The 24762-nt window shown below is 40.0% G+C and overlaps 2 protein-coding genes across 2 annotated transcripts in view; both read left to right on the top strand.

The window, feature by feature from the left end:
- LOC131685204 (uncharacterized) overlaps positions 1 to 6520 on the top strand; it is a 55710-nt gene extending 49190 nt beyond the window's left edge. Inside the window, exon 2 of the mRNA XM_058968764.1 lies at positions 5000 to 6520. Coding sequence (XP_058824747.1) covers positions 5000 to 6201 — 1202 coding nt within the window. The 3' untranslated portion in view covers positions 6202 to 6520. The remainder of the gene's footprint in view (positions 1 to 4999) is intronic.
- Positions 6521 to 11183: 4663 nt separating this feature from the next.
- Positions 11184 to 21897, top strand: LOC131685203 (uncharacterized protein K02A2.6-like). The gene is made up of 3 exons (XM_058968762.1): positions 11184 to 12363; positions 12489 to 12659; positions 21719 to 21897. The coding sequence occupies exons 1-3, from the start codon at positions 12262 to 12264 to the stop codon at positions 21869 to 21871; spliced, it is 426 nt and encodes a 141-aa protein (XP_058824745.1). The 5' UTR covers positions 11184 to 12261; the 3' UTR covers positions 21872 to 21897.
- The last annotated feature ends 2865 nt before the right edge of the window (positions 21898 to 24762 follow it).

Genomic DNA, 24762 nt, shown 5'->3' with positions numbered 1-24762 from the left:
TCCAAACACTGCCCAAACAAAAGGCCCTTTTCAAGGCCATCAATTTATCGACAAAGAATCGAATTGAAGTTTTGTTCTTATAAGCTTCAGAAAGTGGCTTGCCAAGAGCGTTGGATGGTAAGTGAGCCACTTGTGAACAATATCGTCGCTTTCAAGTAGAATGGCACAAAATAAAAAAGTTATTTGTGTGATTTGTAGACAGGTTAGTGTAATGATTCAATTTACAAAAATCGAACGTTTCGATATAGGTGCTCCGTTTCAAAATTTTCGGCCAGAATGTTGCCTGTTTTTCTAAAAGTGAAAATCTGCTGTTGTACTGAATGAAAACCTTCGACTTTTGCGCTGATTGGAAATTGTTGTGACTAGTTGTGTAGAATGTACAATAGAGTGCCCAGAAAAATAACGAATTTTTGAAAGCTCAATCGGCCCACCCCTGAGTCGATTCCTAGTCCCACCAGGAGTACTTGCTCCAAATTTGAAGCAAATCGGACAAGTCTAGCTACCGGACCAACGTGCCTGAAGTTTGTATGGGATTTTTCGACAATTTACATGGAGAAAACCCACAAACTCGCATTTTCGCCGCTAGGTGGCACTATATGCATCGTATTATCACTGTAAGTGAAAATAAGAAAAATAATTTAATTGCCTACAACTTTGTCGAAGACTGTTAGTCAATCCAGCTTTGGTAAAAGAAGTTATTAAACTTTTAACGAAGTGATGTCTGAGTCAGTTTTGCATGGGGCCTAGCAGCGCATAGTTGTGGATAGTTGCTCGATTACCACCAACTATACATTTTTGTGAGATAATGGTTACATTTAGCTGAATAGTGTATTCACAAGAATTGTAGTACATAATACGAGTTATGTTTTGGTTAGAAAATTTTAGTTCCACCTGTAACCGCATAGAGGGCGCCAACACTAACTTTTCATAGGAGTGAGATAGAATATCGAGATGTTCGGAAGAATTATTTAAAAATGCTTGCTCTACAACTTTGTGGAAGACACCTAATCTCTATCTCTTTCCGCTAAAAAGTTAGTGTTGGCGCCCTCTATGCGGTAAAATGTGGAACTAAAATTTTCTAACCAAAACATGACTCGTATTACTTACTATAAATCTTCCGAACATACTATTAACCTAAACCTAACCATTATTTCACAAAACTGTTTTGTTCGTGCGAATCAAGTACTGAGCCACAATCATGCACTGCTAGGCCCCATGCAAAACTGACTCAGACATCACTTCGTTAAAAGTTTAATAACTTCTTTCACCAAAGCAGGATTGACTAGCAGTTTTCAACAAAATTGTAGGCAATTAAATTCTCTTTCTTATTTTCACTTACAGTGATAATACGATGCATATAGCGCCACCTAGCGGCGAAAATGCGAGTTAGTGGGTTTTCTCCATGTAAATTGTCGAAAAATCCCATACAAACTTCGGGCACGTTGGTCCGGTAGCTAGACTTGTCCGATTTGCTTAAAATTTGGTACAAGTACTCCTGGTGGAACTAGGAATCGACTTAGGCATGAGGCGATAGGGGTCATTTTTTTCCTGTCACTCTAATGTACAATTACTGAAAATAACAGATTTTGTGAAAGCAGTGGTTGGTCCGTACAATTCGATTCCAAGCGAGCCAGTTTTCGTTGGAAGGTCCATCTCTGACAATAGAAATAAACTTTTTTATTTTGAATTCAACTACAACTTCCTTGAAAACAGCACAGCTAAAAAACTTTTGGGAAAAACGCGCAAACCTAAATTTTCCACTATAATCAAAACTAGTGCCCCCGCCGCACAGCATCATCAAGATTGATAGTAATTCAAGCCGGGAGGAAAGGGGGAGGGAGGTTGTAAGGCAATGGAAAATTTCATGTATAATAATAATACTTTATAATTGGCTGGTTCTGAAAACAACTTGTTGGTTTGTGGTTTATTTTGGGTCACAATTTAGGCCCGCTCGATTTCTGATAGCTGTGAATTTTTCGCAGGGCGACAGTTTCTGTTCGGTAGCGATGAGGCTCTTAACGCCAACGGTGACTGGGGCACTTTTACACGGCCTTCGTTGCCAACCAGCCCCCTGTCAAGGACGACGTCTCTGTACAGCCAGCATCACTGCCATGAAAGGTAAAACATTGATTTTGAACCGAATGATTAGAAGCTGTATTTAGTTACAAAATGTCGATTTTCTGAATGATATGATATTAAATCATCCCACAAGATGCAAAACGTCGTGTGGAATGCTTGAATATCGAGCATAGTGCCGAACATAATTCTTTGTTTGGGGCTTTATAGCTATAACGCCCCATATATGTCGGTCGCTGTCAAACTCCATATGATGGTATAGGGTTGCCAGGAGGCTGTTGCCAACTGCTTGCGGGCAGCCTTTCCTCCGGTGGACTTACGAGCGGTCTGTTTGGTACAGGCCATGTAGCGAAAAATGCTGATCTGCTACTTCTCTGATGCTGGTAGTAGGACGACGGTTAAACGCTCGTTTGCGTGCCTTCATTCATAAAAGTTCAACAATATTTTCAAAGAATGATGCAAATTGTCAACTTGATAATTCCAAAAATACTCCAAATAAACTATGAATGTGCTAAAGTCGACAAAATCGCATAGAAATTGCTTATTCCAGAGCAGAATTTACCGGTCTAAAGTGTATTCTACTTCACTCCGGTTATGTCTCTGACATTACCCACCCATCTTTTTTTTCTACGTAAAACTTGGAGGGTTATACCCCTCCAAAATTAAAAGAAAAATGGTGCTTTTTTATTTCGTAATTCTTTTACGTGATCTTATGCTCCCCTAACACAATTCTCTGCAAGAAGCTGTTTTTCTCGGCCTCCTGTTTTTCAAAATAAGATTTGTTCTCTTGAATGGGCAGGGTATCATAGTGAAGTCTGTGTTAGGAAAAGTTTTGTGCTCAGAGGTATAGTAAATCAGGCAATGAAAATCATTGGTCTAATTAATATTACCATTGTTTCGAAGACCGAAAAATCTTTTGAACTATAAAAATCTGCCTGCAATGGTAGATTCATAGTCTAGCAATAGTATCAGCCTTAATTTAAGGAATAGACGATATAGGATAAGGCAAAGTTATACAAATTTACATTCAATTTACTTAATTTACAGCAACATTTTTTTTTAAATCGCATTTCTTAAAATATTTTTCGTCTCATTTTTCAATAATTTTGGGATGCTACCAAAGTGCTGTCTTCTTATCAATCTTCCCAAATGAACATCGTATACAGTGTTCGCTCTGGTTCTGTGCTCATATTGAACCCACACATCGTGTACGAACTCAAACACGCTATTTCGTACCAAAACACGTGCACATGTTCGCCTGCAGAACCGAACCCCACGCACGTAGTCGGTGTGCGTACACATAGGTTCGTGGTACCAGTTTTCTCTTTCTCACTATTATCATCACTAGCACTGACTCTTTTTAGCCTTATGCGAATCGTTCTCATGTGCGCACCCGGTGTACGTACCCAGGTTTTTTTTTACGCAATGGATACGTCCCGCGTAAAAAACCGCGTTTATTGGAAAATTCGCGTGAAACATCACGGTAATAGGAAAATCCGCATAAAAAAACCGCGTTTATTGGAAAATCCGCGTAAAAAACCGCATTAATTCGAAAATCCGCATAAAAAAAAACTCAGAAAAAATTATTTTTGGAAGTTTTTTTTGCACGTATTTCGCAATTAACGCGATTTTTGCAAAAATATTCTAAGTCCTTTTGAATGCAAAAGACGACTTTTTCTGAAAAAATTCTAAGTCCTTTTAAGTGCAAAGAACTCAGAAACCGGAAGTTGCCATCTTGGATTTGAAAATGGCGTCTAAAATCAATTTCTGGTACCTACTCTTCAAGACCATTCCGAAAATACCCATCATGTTGGTGTGCAGGCCATAAGGAGTCTTCCAGACCCGTGTCTTCCATCTTTCCGAAAAACTTCTAATCCTTTTGCATTCAAAAGGACTTTTTGCAAAAACCGCATTGTTTGGAATATCCGCGTAAAAAACCACCGTAATTAGAAAACCCGCGTAAAAAGAGTCGTAAAAAAACCACGCAAAAAAACGCGTAAAAAACCTGAGTGTGCACGGATGTTTGAACTAGAGTTTATACATCGGTCGCTTGGGTTCGGTGTTCGAGGCGAATCTGTACATCGAAACGAAGCATGTTTGAGGTTAAGCGCGTGCGCGAAGTTTTGTACACAGGTTCAAACTTGTCGATGTTAATGGGAAGTCTGCTTCTTACTATATAATAAAGTTTCAATTTTACAAAGCTCTGGTGAATCTCGGGCGAATCCTTTGACAAAAAATTAACATTGTTAGCCTGGTGTGCTAATTCAACACCGCTAGAGCAGGCAGGACGTTATATCAGACTGAAACAAACACCGTTATGGGTTTTCATGAATGGCAATAGTCTTGTATACCTCACCGTTTATTGTAGTGGAAGAGATTCAGCCCGCTAGTAACTCTAAGCCAGCTCGTATGACTCTAATCCTCCACGTTTTTTAAAATTTTCTTCCCTTACCTCCTTGCTCTGTCTCGTGTACTATGGTTTTTAATAATACAAATATTTCATATCTTCCAGTCCTAATTGAATGTCATTATAAAATAACAAATCTGTAAAATACGGAGCGCTAATTTCGCCATATCCACAAATCGCCTGTCAGATCAAAAAATTCTTTTTTAGTATACCATTCTTGCAACCAAATTTCGATCTTGTTTATACCGACTAACTAACAAGAGAGAACAAATTAGTGGTGAATACTGATTCAGTTTCCTCTCCGGTTGCTCTGGAGTACTTCCAGCTTTTGCTGGTACTGCAACAACCCTATTCTTTCCAGACAAGTTCGAAGATAAGCCGACTGACCTTTGAGACAAGCGTTTAAACTACATTCGCCTATTTGCGGGATCTATTTGCCATTTTCTAACCCAACCGAAATCCCAAACAACGGAACAGCACACACTAATAGTCCTCTCTCGTTTCCTCCATTTCTAGGCACATCCGATATCAGCTTCTACCCTGGAAAGATAGAACCAGTGGACGCCGACGGCGATGACGATGATCGCTCGGAGCGGCATCACAATGGTGACATCCCGAACGGAGACATCCAACAAACGGCGATGGTGCAAATTCATCATCCCCATCATCATCATCAGCAGCAGCAGCAGCAACAACACCATCAAACACTTACCAGTGGTCACATCGAATTCCTTAAATCGATGACCGGATTCCGGAAGAAGTGGACACCGTTCGAGCTGCGAACATGTATGGACATTCGGCGAATAATCGGCAGTAAGGAGTACGATTCGCTGCGGAAAAAAGATGGAATGCCACTGCCCAGCGCGAAGACGCTACGGAAGTACAAACACGCCGTCCATTTGGAGGGGGTGGATGGGGTGGATGTGATGGGTCGGAAAAGAACTCATCGGGAGATGATGGATGGTGTAGTCACGGGGGTAAATGGGGTTCCCATGAACGGGGTCGGTCCGTACGGGAATGATTTCGAAGATATGATGAACGCTGATGATCCCGACGGTTTCTTCGACATCAATGGATTAACCGAGGAACAGATCGATTTTCTACAGTCGCTATCCACCAACACGAAAGGCTTCTCTGACTTTGAACTTCAGAAAACGTTAGAACTAAAGAATGAGCTTGGCGGAAAGAACTACGAAATCCTGCGAAAGCAGGAATGTCTACACATTCCGACTCTTGTGGTGCTAAAACGGTACGAGCAGGAGAACGGACTGGAAGATCTCTCGGCGATGGTTGTTGCGGAAGACCTCGACGATGAAGACGATCAAGAGGCAGAACAAGAACCGGAAATAGATGCAGAGACGGAGTACGATAACGGGCAGCGCCTGGCAGACAGTTACACCGTTGAAATGAACGGAATCGGTGAGGATTCCCATATGGGTATCTTCGAGCATCACTCCATCTTCGATAAAGACGACTCTCCGTCGTTCGATATGAGCAAGCTGACCCAGCAGCACATTGAATTCCTGAGTACACTGCCCGAGAACCCGAAACGGTGGACGACACAAATGATCAACTCGGCACTGGACATTAAGAACGTTATCGGCACCCGGGACTACGAGCAGCTGCGAAGGCAGGGTATTCCACTGCCGGCAGCGCGAACCCTACGGCGGCACAAAGATGTCAAGAGTCGGGTTGTGGAGGGGGAAGTCGCGTGCTAGAGTTTTCAACTTAGAGGTACCTGTATTATATTGGTTAGATGTGCGAAGCTAGTTTATTCTTTTTTACTATTAATGATAATAATATATATGGAAGGAGTATCAAATGACGCCAAAAAAAAAATCGAAACAATATCGTGAAGCGGAGGATTTGTTTTATAGAGAAAAAAACGTTTGAATAGCATAAAATATGTAACTTTTATTCGTTCGCGATAGGGTTTTGCATTAGCTGTATAAATTTATATCGATAGTTTTCTCTGAGGTGTACTACATAAATATAAAGACAAGGAAATAAATGCGAAAAATGTTTGAAACTATACTATTTATCTGTAATATTTCTCAATTTTAAATTTGAGTAAACCTTAAAGTGTCCGCCTTTACTTACTTTCCTGAAGATGACGATTAAGGGGTTACATACATTTTTTCTATAAAAATAGGGGAAAATTTGAATTTTTTCAGCAATGATTTTATTAAATCAAAGTTATAATTTTTTGATAGCGCATTTTTCAATGAAAAAAAAATACGCATGAGTTAAAAAAAATTATGGCCTTTTCCCCGAAAGGCGAAACCCTTTTTTATTTATGAGGTATTCTGCCGTTCTACGCATAATTGTCCCATGTATATAGGGAATCCCATAGAACACCCTAACCTTAACAATTAGTTGAATTATTTAGTTGAATTAGTTGAATAATTATTTTCTTCTGTATACGAGAATGTTTTTCCAAAGAAAAGTCGACGTTTTGAGCTCTAAAAATTGTATTAAAATATCTCCTTCATAAAAAACTTACACGACAAGGAATCGTTGATCGACGAGAAAAATTAATTACGATCATTTGGAAAAAACAATGAAGAAGATCGGTTGAGTAGGGTTTCGGTCAATGCGTGATCACGGGAAAGCCATTTTTGGAAAAACAACATATTAGCACTGCTCTTGGTGGACCAGATGCGCTTTGAAGCGATAGAACTATCAATCTATTGCTCGGATCTTAGAGAAAATATTATTAGAGTTGTATTTTGAGATAAACAAAAATTTTATTTCTCGATTTAAAACAAAGATAAGCTATGTAACCCTATGCTGTGCTTGCCATAGTGTGATTTGATTTCGCTTACATACGTTCTGAAGAGGAAGAATTTTCTAAATCAGCATCCTGAGAATTGACTGCGCAGACTATATATAGAGCTTGACCACAGGGTAGCAATCTGCTGACAGCAGTAGCACGAAGCAATCTGATTCTCATACGTATATAGCGTTTTCTGAGAGTTTTCCAAGAATGATGAGGTCGAACCCCGTGACCCAGAAAAGCGACACATATTCAAGCTTTCAACTACAAAAAGATTAAATCTGGGGAAAATTACCAAAATTAAATAAGAATGGAATATTCTCTGTGGTTGCATTTTCTTTTGTTAATGACTAGGTCGATTCAACGCTTACCTCTCGAATTTTTGAATAATATGTTAGTCAAAATTTCTGTTTTCCAGTAAAAAAAGCAAACACTTTTACAGGGACAGTGTAATAATCGAAAGAGTTAGTAAACAAAAAGTGGCTCTCAATGCAATGCTACTTAATCTGATAACCTGCAATAATTCGGTGCCAAGTGGACAAAAGCCGAAACCACAAAATTACTACGCGGATAATATGGAAGAGATAACATCGGTATGTGATCATTATTTTTCGATTGATATTTTCACTAACGGTCGATTAATTTCAGCAATGATTTGGAATGTTTTAGCAAAGCAAATGGTACGGCAACGGATATTGGAGCACGCGCAGCAGACGATAGGCTGCCGGCCCCTGATCTTCAAGAAGTCAAGGAGGAGGTAGGTCGGCTGAAAAACAACAAAGCTGCCGGTGTAGATCAACTACCCAGCGTGCTACTAAAATACGGTGGTGAAACACCGGCTAGAGCGGGGGTAATCGCCAAAATTTGGGAGCAGGAGATTCTTCCGGAAGCGTGGATGGAGGGTGTCGTTTGCCCAATCTATAAAAAGGGTGACAAGTTGGATTGCTGCAACTACCGCACGATCACACTACTTAGCGCCGCCTACAAGTTCCTGTCCTAAATTCTTTGCCGCTGATTGTCACCACTTGCAAGGGAGTTCGTAGGGCACTACCAAGCGGGATTCATGGGTTCCCGCACCACCACGGACCAAATATTCGCTATTCGGCAGGTTCTGCAGAAATGCCGCGAATACAACGTGCCATTTGTTTATCGATTTCAAATCGTCATATTACGCAATCGAACGAGATCAGCTATGGCAGTACGGTTTTCCGGATAAGCTAACACGATTAGTCAAAGCGGCGGTGGAGCGGGTGATGTGTGTTGTTCGAGTGTCAGGAACACTCTCGAGTCCCTTTGAGTCCCCCCTATCGTGCCTGCTGTTCAACGTTGCGTTAGAAGGTGTAATAAGTAGAGCGGGGATAGACACGAGTGGCACGATCTTCAGGAAGTCCGTCCAGCTTCTTGGCTTCGCCGACGACATTGACATAATGGCACAGAACTATGAGGCGATGTCTGAAACGTACATCAGACTGAAGGCTAAAACCAGCAGGATTGGACTTGCCATGAACGTTTCGAAGACAAAATACACGAGAGGAAGAGGTTCTAGAGACGACAATGTGAACCTTCCATCCCGAGTCGAAGACGGTGACGAAATCGAGATGGTCGACAAATTCGTGTATTTGGGCTCACTGGTAACCGCCGATAACGATACCAGCAGAGAAATTTAGAGACGGATCTTGGCGGGAAATAGTGCCTACTTTGGACTCCGGAGGACGCTCCCGTCGAACAAAATTCGCCGCCGCACGAAGTTGATTATCTACAAGACGCTGATTAGACCGGTGGTCCTCTGCGGCCACGAGACCTGGAATATGCTCGTGGAGGACCAACGCGCCCTTGGAGTTTTCAAACGAAAGGTGTTGCGTACCAACTATGGTGGCGTGCAGATGGAAGACGGAACGTGGCGCAGGCGAATGAACCATGAGTTGCATCAGCAGCTGGAAGAACCATCCATCGCGCATACCGCAAAATTAGGACGTTTGCGGTGGGCTGGACACGTCGTAAGAATGTCGGACAACGACCCGGTGAAGAAGGCTGCCCTTCAGGAATAAGAAGACGGGGCGCACAGCGAGCATCGACCCGATAGAGGACGACCTGCGGACCCTTCGAAGACTGCGAGGCTGGCGACAAGCAGCAATGGACCTAGTGGAGTGGAGACGGCTTCTGTATACAGCAAGAGATACTAGGCTCCAGCTTCAACGGTAATGTAAGTATCTTCGTGGGTCGAACTTTGCACGAGAATCAGAGTGATCCTCATGGCGTTGGTGGGAATCGGAAGGATTCCTTCAGTGTAATTTGCGAGAATTAATGGAATTCTCCAGAGGAGAAGGCAAAGTTCGAGAGAATGTTGATATTTTCAAGGAAATATTTGGTATTTCCCGTAAAATTAATCTGGAAGAGTTTTTCTGGAAGGAAATTATGTCAAAACCAAACGATGGAGTTCGGTCAAGTGTACGACATGGATGTCAAAACAATTTTATTGACATGCTGCATTTGTGGTGATGGGCGAACGCCAAGAAGTTGGGGTAGAAATTTCGCATTGGTTGATCATCTCAATTGATTGGATGAGATTCAGGATTGCATGAAGCCATCTAGATTGAATGTAAGTATCTGTCCATTTCAGATGGATGAATCTCGGGCCGTTTCACCTTTTCGGTGCGATAGATTCGAGACAAGTAAGCTTGCTCGAGAATGGAAGGTGTGGAAAGAGTCATTGGAGTGCTACTTTGCGGCTCCCGATGTAACAGACCAAAAGGTTATGCGAGCAAAAATGTTACACTTGGGTGGCTCGGTTGTACAGACGGTGTTCAAGAATCTTAAAGATCATCACCACGTCCCACTGGTTTCACTAGTTCCACGGTGGTATGATGCAGCAGTGCAAAAACTTGACGAGTTTTTCGAACCAAGGTATCAAAGCCCTTCTGAGCAGAGAAAGCTCCGGTAAATGAAACAGAATCCGGGTAAGAGATTTACTGATTACGTTATTCGTCTTAAATAGCAAGTCGCAGAATGTAGATTTGAGAAATATGGAGCTGAGATTGAGGAAGTTTTAAAGGACATTCATCTAACGGATGCCGTTGTTGAAGGGTGTTCTTCAAACCACGTACGCAGGATGGCCCTACTGAAGGATTTACCTTTCGTAGATATCGAAACGCCCAGAATCACTCAGGAAGGTGTTGACCAGCAGTTGGCTGAGATGATGAATGCTCAACCAGGAGCTCGCCCAGGGGACAAAATATACAGACAAAATCGCGAACGTCGTCCTGCTTTGATGTATAATATAAATAAGGTGCGGTCGAATAAAACCTGCTTTAATTGCGGTCGGCAGAGACATCTGTCAACATCGCTGGCATGTCCGGCACGAGACAAACAATGCCATAACTGTAGAAACTATGGTTATTTCGAGAAACTATGCCGCAAACGAAAGTCTCTGCGACCAGAAACTTCGGAGAAGAACAGATCCAAGTGATAGAGAATATCATCAACACCCAAATGCACCAGAATGTGAAGAAAGTCCTACACCGGATAAAGTCTACTATGCTTTTTACTCAGGTAACGAATCCAACGTACTTACCTGCGTCATCGGTGGCATTTCAGCGGAAATGTTGGTGGATTCTGGTGTTGATGCTATTTTGATTAGCGAGATAGCATGGGAGAAAATGAAAGATAAAGTTTCGGTGAACTCGTCAAAAAAAAACAATCGTGTGCTACGGGCTTATGGCAGCCCTAATCCGTTGTTAATTTTGGGATCTTTCTTTGCAGACATAACTGTTGGAAAGAAAACAGTTGCAGAATTTCTTGTAGTTAAGAGGGGCAGCGATGTCTTCTCCCCAGTTAAACTCATTCCGGAACCGGTTCGGATTTCTTGATGGAGTCATTATGGATTCCAAATCAAATGCAACAACCAATTCCGACTCAGAATTGGTTGTTGCATTTGATTTGGAATCCATACTGACTCCATTCAGGATTCCGAATCAAATTCCGAATGGTTTGACCGGATCGGTGACCAAACCACAGACTAACAGATATAACACTATGAGGGAATTCTCTCAAAAAACATCGATCCGACAATTTTCCCAGAACACTAGCTCCACCTTTTATTCACAGTCCCAAACACTCATTTACTGGTGGGTTACCCCTCAGGTTTGGGAACAATTTTTCACTAGTGGTCTATCCCCTATAGTGAGAATCTGACGTTTAAAATACTCACACTGATATCTTACATTTTTCTACTACCGCCCTCCCCTCAAGCCCAGAAGCGGTTTGTTTTCCTCCCAATTCGCTGTGCAATCGATTTGTTTTCCTCCCAATTCAAACGTCAAAACGGCACAATACCAACGCAGCTGGATAAGTATGCTTGTTCGTATGTCTGGCGCCATGATTTCAAATGTGGCCACAGTCCCAACTACAAATATATTTAAAATGACCGTTAAAGCGGGCGGAGCTTTGTTTTTTAGTGTTATGTTTGTTAGTCTGTGACCAAACTGCAAAGCAATTCAGTGTATTGCTGGTTAGATTACACGTCAGTCATATCGAGAGTTCTCCACGGCCATTCGGTATGATCAAACGAATCATGGCATACATTCACATGAACCCTGGAGCTGTTCTGGTTTTTCAACCAATGCCAGAAGCGGAAGCAGGAGCAATGAAAATCTATGAATTACTGAAGCGTGGAATCATCAAAATCAAGACGAGTCCCACCAGCTGGGTATCACCACTTGTTGTAGGAAAATTGAACGGCGAGCCTCGATTGTGTGTTGATCTCCGGCGAGTAAATGAGGCTGTTCTTCGAAAACATCATCCGATGCTGGTCGTCGACGATTACATCGCACGACTAGGGAGAGGATCAATTTGAAGCAAACTCGTTATTCGTGAGGCATTCTTACAGGTTGAACTGGTAGAAAAATCCCGAGATGTAACTACCTTTATGACTAATCGTGGGCTATTTCACTTCAAGAGACTACCGTTCGGCTTGGTAACAGCACCGGAACTTTTTTAAAAAGCTATGGACGAGATATTGGCAGATTGTGACGGTACCTATTGGTACTTCGACGATGTAATCATCGACGGGAACAACATCGAGGAGCACGACAATCGCGTTGAAAAGGTACAATAGATTTCTAAGAGCTGTTGATTTTATGTCAATAAACTGAATTATCTGAACTCAAATTTGTTCGTTTTCATGATATATGTACAAAGAGATGGGCCCTAAGATTAGTGTTTTGATTTCAGGTTCTTTCAAGATTGAAGGAAAGAGGAGTGGAACTGAAATGGGAGAAGTGTCGACTACGTGTGGCTGAACTGGAGTTCTTGGGCCATCGAATCTCCGAAATAGAAATACGCCCTTCCGAGTCGAAAGTGGCAGCATTTATGTCCTTTAGAGAGCCTCAAAATGAAGCAGAGGTACGTAGCTTTCTCGGTTTGGCCAATTATCTAAACAAATTTATCCCACATACTATTGACGAACCGCTACGCAAACTTTTAATTACGGGACAGCAGAGAATCCGACTCTTTTCAGTCCATTAAAACTAACAATTATGTAGATGGAGTAGCTTACATATCAAATTTTTTCGCCGATTGCCAGCAAAAGTTTACTGAATTTTCATCAGCTGAAAATTTCAGCAATACAAGATGCCGAAAAATCGCCAATTTGAATTGAACCTGTTTGACAGATTCGATTTGCTGAAAATTCAGTAATTCAAATTGTCAAATTAGCAGCGTAGCGCTAATCTGGGTGCCTTCGGTGCACTTGTTCATTGGATTTCAACAAATAAGTGCACCGAACACTTCCAGCCGATTCGACGTAAACGTTCACGTTTATCACCCTCTGAGAGAAACTTTCGGACAAACCGTAACTAGCCGAGAGCGGTTGTTATCATTTAATGAAAGAGAAAAGTTTTCTCTTACGTCTACGGCGAGTAAATTTACTTTGTCCGGAATTTCCCCTCAAAGTGACAGTGTGTTTATAAGCCCTTTTCAAAAAACCGCGAGAATTTTACCGTATGAGATATTTCTACCCAACTCGTAAATTATCCGGGGAAAGAGTGTATGCTAGGTGCGAGGTTTGTGTCATTGATATGTCCAGTGATTATAGCATAGCGGAAATATAATTGGAAAAGAAACTTGTCCGTTGACTGTAATCAGAGAAGAGAAGGGCCACTCAAAATCAAAACTTCTCACAATTCTTTTTAAAATCACTAGCGGCACGTGGTGTCGAAGCCCTGCAAAATACACTGTTAATCAACACATTAGTTCAAAATTATACGACGTTACTGGTATAAAATATTTAGCAAATTCATCCCCGATAATCCGACAAGTGGTCAGAATATGTTCTACCAAATAAAAATTGTCATGCAATAATTAACCCATCTTTCAAACATTGACTGCGTTTTTGGGTTGTAAACGGATATTTTACTGTAAAAATTAACCTATCTTTTTCCATCGAAAAACGAAAGTTTTAATGTTGAAGTATGTAAGCATACATTTACGTTTAAATATCGAAACTTTTGACTGCACAGTTAATTCTTAGCGCACTGCCCAAGAAACATTTTCAATGGATATCTTCCCAATGATTATTGTGTGTCCTTTCTTTTGAGAACCACCAAGCAAGGACAACAAATTTAAACGCAAACAGCATTTTGTTAGCCAGCCATTTTCCTTTTCCAGGATTCGATATAAGTTTTTTGGTCCTTATAAAAGTGGAGGAAATTAGTTTATAATTATTTTCAATCTTTAATATTGGAGGCTGCTTTGTATAAATTCTCTTGAGTACCTTTTGAAGGATTTAACGTCGCATTTCAATTTTTACGAAATGTCACCAAGGTCTGTAAACCATGACAATCGTTCTGACTACTCACCAGTGCTGCCACAATTAAACCTGTACTGGGAGTTGAAAATTCTTCGTATTCTGTACCAACACAATGACAAACAGAATCATTTTATATAATTATTTTTCATTCGAGATAGTGATATACTGAGTTGGTGTTGCGAAAAACCAAAAAAATCCGATTCGGAATCAGTTGTTTCATTTGCGATAAAATTTCGCCAGAAAACAGTCAAAACTACGAAGTGTTCTTTGAAATTTTCATGAAAATGTTAAAAATCTGTCTTCTGAAAAAAAAAGAAGCTGTGACCAAAAATCAGGCAATCTATGAGACGTTTGTTTGACAACTCAGTGGAGGGTTTTGTAACAAGTTTGTTTTGCTTTACTACTGCAAACACAAACATCTTTCATTAGTTCCGATTCGTTTGATGTTGGATCGAATCAACGATTTTGTCGGACGTTGTGCCCAGCAAAGCGGAGTAACGTCAGAAGCAACAATCAAGAAATAATCAGCTGATCCAACACGTCTCATGGATTACCTAATCGTAAAATAAATCTGTGACATTAAAGAAAAATTTGTGAATGTGCAACCCTGGCTGGGGCTTGTATTGACATTTGGATGCGAGATGTGACAAACTTGTATTCAGCAAATCAAATGAAGCCTATGGGTGCTTACAGAGTGGCGGCGAGAAGCTAAGCTGGGGCTAGGGCTGACATTAGAATGCGAAAAACCTGCTTGCTGCAAACCAAAGGGATGCTGTCAGAGTGAAAGCCGAGCGGATCTGCACCGGCTACCTGCTTTTACACTGACAGGTTCCATTTGATATGCTGCAAGCAGGTTTCTGGCATCTCGCATCCTACTGTCAGTACCACCCAAGTAACCCAGAAGCATAACGTAGCGTAATATCTGCTTTAGATCCACATATAATGCTGTCTTGAAGAGCCGTGAAGTCTGATATTATGCTGGTATTATGCCAGAAAAGGAGAAATATAGTGCTATTACTGTGCATAGATTGACAGCTCGTTTCTGCAGTACTAATGCTATTAGCATTAGCTTCAGTTGGCTGTCATTGTCCGCCATGGTTTTAAAATCATTTCTTATGTTTCCTTTCGGTATGATGAGCAAAAGGGAAAAATTATAAAATGAAATGTTCTGTTTAAAACCGTAATTGACTCTCTTCTAATGTATTGTAATGAATATACTTAATGTGTTTTCGTTCTCACATGATATGAATGTTTCACGAAAATTACCTTTAGTATGTCTCGAACTGAGGTACCTTGCCTCGTCCTTCACGGTAAGTGCGCTGCGTTTGCTCCCTAGACTATATTGCATATGTTCGATTGAAATGAAATATGCCCAATATAATCTTCAAGAAGAGTTGCATAACAAATAAACCCATAGCATTACAATAGCATTATATCGGCTGTTTATTTGCTCTAGAATGGTACTAAATGCACTTGTAAAGCTTACATGCTTTAAAGATCCTTGAAGCATGTACGCATTATATCAGCTTTATATACGCATATAGAGCCAGTGTTAATGCTATATGTCGGTTGCGCTATTATGCATTATTGTTGCTAATATATAGTTTTATTGCATTGTTAATGGTGAAATGGAGTTTCAATGCAACATTAGTGCAAATGTATAGCCAATATAGTGCAATGGCTTAATGCTTATGGTTACTTGGGCAGCACATACACAGTTTCTCGCCGCCACTCTGTAAGCGGCCTATCACAGTAAACGCAAGCAATCCGCGCAGATCCGCTCGGCTTTCATTAGGTTTGTTTCAATACACGGTTCTTGCTCCTAGTTGCTCCGTAGCAAACAGGAATAAAAAAACTTGCTAATTTTTAATTCGGTTTGCTACTAGAAGTAGAAAAGGAGAAGTACTTCCAGTTTCTCCTGATACTGTAACAAACCTATTTTGACATCAATCCTTTGATTTGCTGCAAGCAAGTTTCTCAAATCCCGCATCCTAATGTCAGTGCTAGCTCCAGCTCAGTTTCTCGCCATCACTCTATCAGCGGTCTAACTCAACATTTATAACCTGTTCACTGGTATGCATCGCACACGCAAACGAAAAACTACCTAAAATTGAGTTCTTTTATCTCAATCTCGGGGTATCGTGGAGGCAGGTAAAATTAGGTAAACCGTGTTGAAAGTCATTTCCATTTAACCACGGCAAAAAATACAACTCATTGATAGGTTTTTTATACTCAAATTTAAGTTGAATTTACCTAATTTTGAGTATAGCCCAAACAACTCAAAAGTACCTTCCTCCACGGAAGACCTTGACTGAGTCGAATTTCTCGTTTTGTTTTTGACAACAGTAATAAGTGCGAAAACGACGCACAACTCAAAAGTAAGTTAAAAGAACAAAGAACTTATTATTCTCGAGGTTGTTTTATTTGACCGTACAGTGTTAAATTATTTTACCTGTCGTGTTAAAAAAAATCTGTACCAAACCACAGAGAACAGACATCCATGATCGAACAAAAATATTTAAAAAACGTGTGTAAACATTTGAATTATTATACTAAAAACACCAGCGCCGCCACACCAACCTATCCCAACTATCCGTCAAATCGATTCCGGAACCGGTTCGAAATCCTGGATGGATTCTGCATGGAATCTAGCTCAAAGAAAACAACCGATTCCGACTCTATCGGTTGACGCATTTGAGCTGGAATTCATGCTGGAAGTCCTAATCGGTTCCGGACTAGTTTGACTGGGTAGAGGAATAACCGCTGTCAATTCTGTCGCACTCAGCCACAAAAAACATGACGACAGTAGCGCACCTGGTTTAAATATCCAAACTACCTTCGAAACCGTTAGAGATTTTACACAAGTTGAATGCTGAAGATGGACGTCTGTTCTCTGTGACCAAACTGTACTTTTTACAAAATATGTTATCCGTATCGTACAGAATTTGTACCAAAAATACTCGAAAAATCTGTACCTTTCTAGATAAATATGTACTTGTGGCATCGCTGCTACACACTTTTGAGATCTGCGTACCGAGAAGCTATTATTAATCAGTTACTCAGTAGCCAAGTTAAAGATTTTTTCTAAAATAAATTTAAAAATAGTTAAACTGTTAGAGAAAACAACTGCTGTTAAGACCGACGATGGCGAGATTGTATACGTTCGTTGGGTCATTAAGCCATATGCTGCTTTCGATTTTTTCCGATGTAGCTGACGTTTTATCGAACCTTTTTTTTCCGAAAAATTAAAAATATTTTTTTACAGAATTGAATTATCACGATAAAATCTTCTATTGGATTCCCTAATATGTGCTAAGTGCTCTTGTGACCTTAAGTAGTCACATTAGCTGTCACTGCATTGGATTGGAATTCAGAAAAAAAGTTTACTTCTTCAGCTTAATTATCACAAGCAATGTTCATGACAAATGGAAAAATCCACCACCCATGCGGAAGACCACTTTCCGCTAGTTAGAAAGAGGGCTCTGCAATCAAGTGCTGCTTAGCAAAGGTTCCTTAAAACATTCCGTTGAAACTGGATGATTCTCCGGACGCCCCCCAAAAATAACAGATAATGTCGTTTTAGAAAACGAGCGTTCAATGATTACATACAGCAATAAGCATAGTATCAATCCGAAAAGTAAAATCTATGATACGAAACACAATAATACATTTTCTGTTATTTACTGTACGCTTTAGCGAAGCTCGACCTTACCGCCTGCAACGATTTATACGAGCCAGTTTCAAAAGTTATACTAGTTGAAACGTCATACGGGTGCACTCTCAAATCAAAGCAAGGAAAACCAGCAACAAATCCGATTCGCTTTTGTGAGAACTTTCGTAATTTTTTTGTTCGAAGTGGTACTTCTCTTCTCTGCTGTAATCATTGGGTTCTGATGATGAAAATTTATTTTTATTTTATAGTATTTGTCGATGGCTAACAAGTTGAGTTTTGAGTGACCAGAATACAATATCTTTTCATCTTTAGTTTAATAATATTTAAAATATCATCCGGTTCTGTAGCAGGAACATGGTTATGTACAGGCTATACCAGGTACAGGTCAACGCATGGTGAGTCTAGGCGCTAAACTCCATGCTTTTACTCCTCTGGCTGTTTGAGTTTTGAAATAACAGAGGCTGGAAAAATGGCCGCCTGACAGTGGACTGTAATCCTCAAAACTCGAATGTGAGCTATTAAGCAAAACAAGCGTTACTTTTTAAGCCCTATTCCTTACTGGAATGGCATTTCCTACGTGTTATTCTGGTCAAACTGAAGCTCGGAAAGTAACGCGCTATGTGACATTGTTTTACTTATGGGGTTTTCGATTGATTGACACCGGTGTAGTGGAGTGCACCGAAACTGCACCGTTTTTGCTTTTTCTAGCAGAAGTGCAGAAAACTGGGTATGTTCAATTGACACTTCTGCTAGAAAGTGCAAAACCAGTGCAATCCACTACACCGGTGTCAATCAATCGAAAATCCCATTAATATGGCAAGTGTAAGGTTTGTGTTGTTGATACTCCATCAGTGATTTGTTTATAGCACGTGAAATTATGTGCATTGGAAACGAGACTTGTCCGAAGCTTTTCTCGTAAAGGCCTATTTACACCCTCAGTGAAAATGAACGTGAACTCGATGCGCCAAATTGTATTTTCCAATATCTCACTTATTACTGCATAGATTCTTCACATTTCCTTTCGATCATGCCCATATGAGCATGCCTAGTTCTAGTTTTCCGTTCTAAGTTTATAACTGATTCGCTCTAGGATACCTATCCGTCTTTCAATTTCATTGCTTTCGTTTCTTTTAGTCTCAAATTTGCCGAAAATAGCCAACAAAATCGATACAGTAGAACCTTGCGGCAATTAAAACATAGTAACATAAAAAGTAACTGCTGTTTAAAAACGTTGTTTGTAAACAACATCGGCAGGAAGAGGTTAACAAAGCAAACATCGAATAACAAAACTACTAAAATTATTGCTGAATTAACCTCAAGTGCAAAAATACACGCGTTTTATGTAAAATATGACATAAGCGTTTAAAGTTGCTTTAAAAACATGTTATTTGAAACATTATGAAAAAATATTCCTTAACCACCACGACGAACTGGATCGAATGGTATATGAATCTCAGCCCTTTGGGGCCCGGTTTAAAAATTAAAAATCGATTTTCGGAGTGATTTCGTAGCCTTTGTTTATATGAGAAAGGCGAAAACATACCTCTACAATAATTCGTACAAAAAGGGAAAGTATTACAAAGAGCCGTTATTTCTATTCCTACATCGACGATGGAACATAAGTGAACCTTAAGTCGATATGTGTGCTTAGAATCAACATTATATCGATTGATTTCAAAGGGTGTTACTATTCGGCGAAATGGATTTCGTTAGATTTTAGATTTCGATTCGGCTCAGTTTCATCACATAAGGAAGGTTATACTGCTCAGAATCAAGAAACTCTAATTAAATCTAAATGGGATAATGTAACAACACACTGTTGTAACTCCCGCCGCGGCGTAAGAAAACTAATGAACGATAAACGACGTAAGTGTCAATGCCTTATTTAGGACTTTTTTGGTGGTGCCTACGGGGAAAACAGATCGAAATTGTGAGTTTTTGATCTGTAACTTTTTACAGAATAAACAAATCGAAGAACTGAACATACCATTAGAAAGCTGAACATAAGAGCAACTAGACTTTTAACTAAACAGATTTGTAATGTGATCGAAGCGTAAGTCTCTACGGTCAATTTTTGGAGGACGTGATTTTTGGCTGTTTCAAAAAAGTGAATGGGTTCGGAGTAACTGAAGTCAAACACTCATAATTGCGAAACAAACACTCGACTTCGCTAGGTTGATTTTTTTTTGACTGGCCAGCTGATGTAGAAGACTGCATATCAAGAAAACTGGCAACTCTGTCCAGAACCTGGAGACAGCAACAGCAACGCCACTTGCGAGTAAAGGTGGTACTTCCCATAGTGATGCACACACACATATACACTTTTACATTAAGCTTCCTACCTTCCTCCAATAGATGCGCTTTAACCTCTGTCGCTTCTCGTTTGTATGGAAGTAGGAAAGAGATATCAGTCTTCTTAATATGTAGTTTTCGGGTAATCCATTTCTTCTAGACCTAGTAATCAACGAAATAGTGTGACATATCTACTAATGAGGTGAATACTGTATCGATTTTGTTAGCTATTTTCGGCAAATTTGAGACTAAGAGAAACGAAAGCAATGAAAATGAAAGAACGGATAGGTATTCTAGAGCGAATCAGTTATAAACGAAAAACTAGGACTAGGCAGGCTCATATGGACATGATCGAAAGGAAGTAACATAGTAACATAATGAGGTGAATATGGTCTAGTCTACCTTATGTGCCCTGCATGCACAAATTTGGTTTAGTCAAATTATCGCCGCAGCAAAAAAAACGCATTTCTGAGTTTTCATTCAATTATAAATCTAGTATAAACAACTGATGGTTCACAACCCAGCCATAGCACAATTTTGGAAACGTGAAAAACAACAACACTTACCATCTCAATGCGATCAATTGTGTTAGGACAAAAACTGGCTCACGATCAAATGGAAACTTACACAGACCGATGGTCATACTGGTCAATCAGGGGAAAAAGTGCTGATGGTTCACAACTTAGCCCCCTACTATTAAAAATATTTATGACACAAGAAACTTCGCGCTTAGTTTTTGAAAATCATCTTAAACACATCATGGATCACGAAGTATTTTTTCTGGTCTAGATAACGATCAAATGGTGGACGGTAAACCCACCTTACTTTATGATTCCTCCTTGGCCAAGGCGGCACTCTTCATACTCAAACAACGTCATGCAACTATGAAGGTCAGATTATCACATGTTAATTCTGTCACGTTATTGCTACATTATGCAAATGCCGTTAAGAGAAAAGCTACGCAATATCTTTTATTACTAGCCATCAAATTTCATGTTATCTCTGCGATTGCACTACATTGGATTTTTCTTTTTCGAAATCTTGAATTAAAACATGGCTGTTCTTTATTCCTTTTCGTCGCGAGTAATCTTAGGGTGCGCGGGATTCTGATTTTGTTGGGGACTCATAGGCCAATAACTATTTTGGATCAGCTCAAATCAACTTGCGTGTATAATGCCACCTAGTGGTGGAATCTATAACTATGTTTTCTCCATATATTTCGATGATTTTTCCATACAAACTTAATTGTTGGCCTTCTTAGCTCAAATTTGGAAGAGTCTTAGAGTGCCATGGTGAACCACTAAACTATACATCTGTTTTCATCTGCTCCATGATAGGGGCCCCTTTGTTCAATAGTGCCTAGGGGGCCCGAATGGTATTTGGACGGCCCTAATATGACTGGACGAAGATTTACTGGCTAGTCGGACTTTGTGGCTCGTTCAACTTGAAGGTCTCAATGTTACGGCTGACGCTGAATCAGCAATTTCAACCAAACATACCACAGAAGCATGGAATCCAGTATACAGTGCTACTCAGAATGACATGTTACTGAGTGTATGAAAGTAATCAATACAATGGTAACAGTTAATATATTGAACATGAGTCAATATACTTATAGCATAAATATGTCAATAATCAATAAATATGTCAGTAACACATTTGTTCTTCGTGTTTGAATTTTCATTTCAGCCATCATTCCCCTCAGAGAAGACCATGCGTATTTCCCACAGAGGTGGTCAACGGATGTGTACAGTTGTCAAAAATCAGCAAAATATATTGTTCGTTCTCAGCAGTTGGACCCATTTCCTGCCATCCAACTTTCGGCGCACAGAACTCAAGTGAAACGTAATACGAAACAGCGGCACAAAGACGGATAGCGATACGGTACTGATGCCATTGAAATGAAACAAAGTGCTGAGGACGATCGACCGCCGCCGGCGGTGGCTAAACTGAACTGATTTTATTTGGCACTTTTGTTGCTGGTAATAATACAGTGGCGAGGGTACGTGCACAGATTGCGCTCAATATATATTTTGTCAAAAGTTCATGACCTTTCTTTTAAATTTAAAATGATGACCTTACCAAATGTTTCCTGAATATGTCGATATACAATTTATTTCGATACGTACTTTTTAAATCCTACACACCATTTAGAAAAGTGAATTTTCAAAATATGTGTTGTTGAGTTCAAGAACGATACGATTCTTAATCAGCGGCGCATATGATTAATCTACAATTTCATGAATTTCGCTAAACCCTTCTAAAGGCTTATTTCTGAAGGCCCAAATTCGAATACCCGCTGTTCGATCACTTTACTATATGAAAAGCAGACCATCACGATTTTTCCGACGGATTTCAGCTTTAAGAAATTCCTCCGATAACCTTAAACCTTAAACTTGTAACCATGGACCATGGACATTATTTTACCAAAAATACTTTATGGGAATTTGTCGGTTGTGAAACACCTGTTTTTTAAATTATTCGTTGACCAAACACTCTAAAATTTTGGTTAAGGTTTGTTTATCCTCATAATATGGTTTAAAACCATTTTTTTCGTAGTGGAGATAAATCGTTTTTACCACAATTTTTCCCACTGCCCGTGCACAAGGGGATGATTTTAGGACTTTTAACCCCTCCCACAAGGGGTTTTGAATTACCCAGGCAACCAGTAAGCATTAGTGCATGCATTAAAGTAGCCTATAACTTGCATTTGAGATGCTTCTTGCAGTATATTAGCATTCGTTATGCATAACTGTTGTTAAGCAGCATTCAAAAAATTGTTTAAAAACTTCTTGTCGGTAAGTAGCATTTTGAATGAACAACAGCAGCAAAGAAGCATTTTTATGGCACAGCAGTAATGTAGCCGTATATTTTGCCAAAAGCAACTTTTAAAATGCATTTAAAACCACTTAAATTCTTATCAGGTAGATATTAAGGCGCATTTTGCATGCTTGTTGGTTACCTGGGTACATTTAAAAATTTATTATCTTTCTGTTCAGGGAAAAAAATACACTGCGAGTCGTTTTGACACGTAAAATGTCATTTAAGTTCGGTCACTCTAGAAAAAAGTCGTTGGAGAAACCAAGCAAGAAAACTGGCGAGGGTGGCTGGAAAGGGATATAATTCAAGTTGGTCGGCTTCTCTGGATCTGTTCACGTTTCGATCTTGGCAACAGTTGTGAGTAAACCAGGTACACAGCAAAGGTCGATCAGTAAGTAAGTAAGCGGATAGTAAGAAGGAAAAACACGAAGTCAGGGAAAATCAGGATATCATAGTCTGGAGAAATTATACCGCCAATGATTTCACCATTGGACTTGATGACAACTGAATGGCTTGCGAAATGGGCATCGGAATCGGGAGAAATACCGCTTCCGAAGAAGGTTGTAAAAAGATGTGAATCATTATGGTCGACAACTCCGGATCGGTTTGTATCTCAACAGGTGACGATATTTACAGCAGACCTGAGTAGGTCAGATATACTACGAAGGTTGGAGAGCAAGTAAGAAAAAGCACTAATGGAAAGAAACATGAACGATTACCACAAAATAAAAAGAGCAACAGTACAGTCTCTACTGAAGTAGTACCTAATAATTGGCCGGATGGATGAGGACTGATACAAAAGATTTAGGTTTAAGGGGTATCAAATTGCATCACGGAATTTGACCTCCATGGCATGCTTCCGTAGTGCCTCCTTCATAATTGCGCAGTATTTTTCGATGGGCCTTAGGGTTCGGGCAGAAAATCGTAGGGCTTATTGCTTCAATAGAGGGAGCAGACTCTACTGTAGACAAACCTTGAGGTAGATCTCCCCGTCTACAGTCCCAGTAGCCACGAACGGCGCACTCCATTTGCCACATGAGCAGATCGCTTGCCAAACGTGTATTTATCGGTAAATTTTGAAAGTTTTTGCCTGCTTACTTCCTTCGGAAGATCAAACTTGTGCTAACCCGTGACTTTTGCACCGTATTGTGCTATTTGTTATGGTTTAGAGCCTTCTGCAGTTTGTACGCATGCAGTCAGGGCCGGTGGATAGCGTGGGTAGTATGGGTAGTACTAACCACTCAAAAATAACCGAGAGAGTTTAACATTTAAACTTAATTTTTGAGTAATACTAAGGGGAATATATTTTGACACATCTTAAAACAAGAAATTTAGATCGATATGCAGAAAGAATATTAGTGCATTTTTATTCAGACTAAAGGATGCAGGTAGAAATATTTTGAAAGACGAGTTATACAATTTGTTATTTTTAGCACAAACTATAATTTGATTAACAACTGAAACAAGGGGAAACATTATTCGGCTTATTATATGGAAAGAAATATACACAAGAGGATTTGATTTCAGCATCAGAGTAGCAGAGGCTGTATCAGGGAAAGTGAAGAGGGCGGACAACAATGTTAGGGAAAGGAAGAAGTTAAGCTTGCAGCTTTTTGGCAAACGGAAGAATACTACAGGACATTATGAACCGGATCGCGAACTGCCCTCTTTGGTTTCGCTGTAAACTCTTTTGGGACCAGATTTTCACGTAGCTGTTAGTATATCAATCAAATGAGAAGAGATAAATTAATTTGGTTGCGCACTAGGCACACGACCAGACAACATGTTTGATGTTGCAATAATCGTCACAATACGTGCGGAGACCGCTCTCCACGATCACCACTACCCCGGAGATGCTCACCCAACGTATAATGACTGGACTTGACCCAAAATATCATCCGAATGAAGTCACG

The sequence above is a fragment of the Topomyia yanbarensis genome, chromosome 2 (assembly GCF_030247195.1).
Source record: "Topomyia yanbarensis strain Yona2022 chromosome 2, ASM3024719v1, whole genome shotgun sequence".
Lineage (NCBI taxonomy): Eukaryota > Metazoa > Arthropoda > Insecta > Diptera > Culicidae > Topomyia > Topomyia yanbarensis.
The sequence above is the reverse complement of the archived record's forward strand: the minus strand, read 5'-3'. Positions and strand labels throughout refer to the sequence as shown.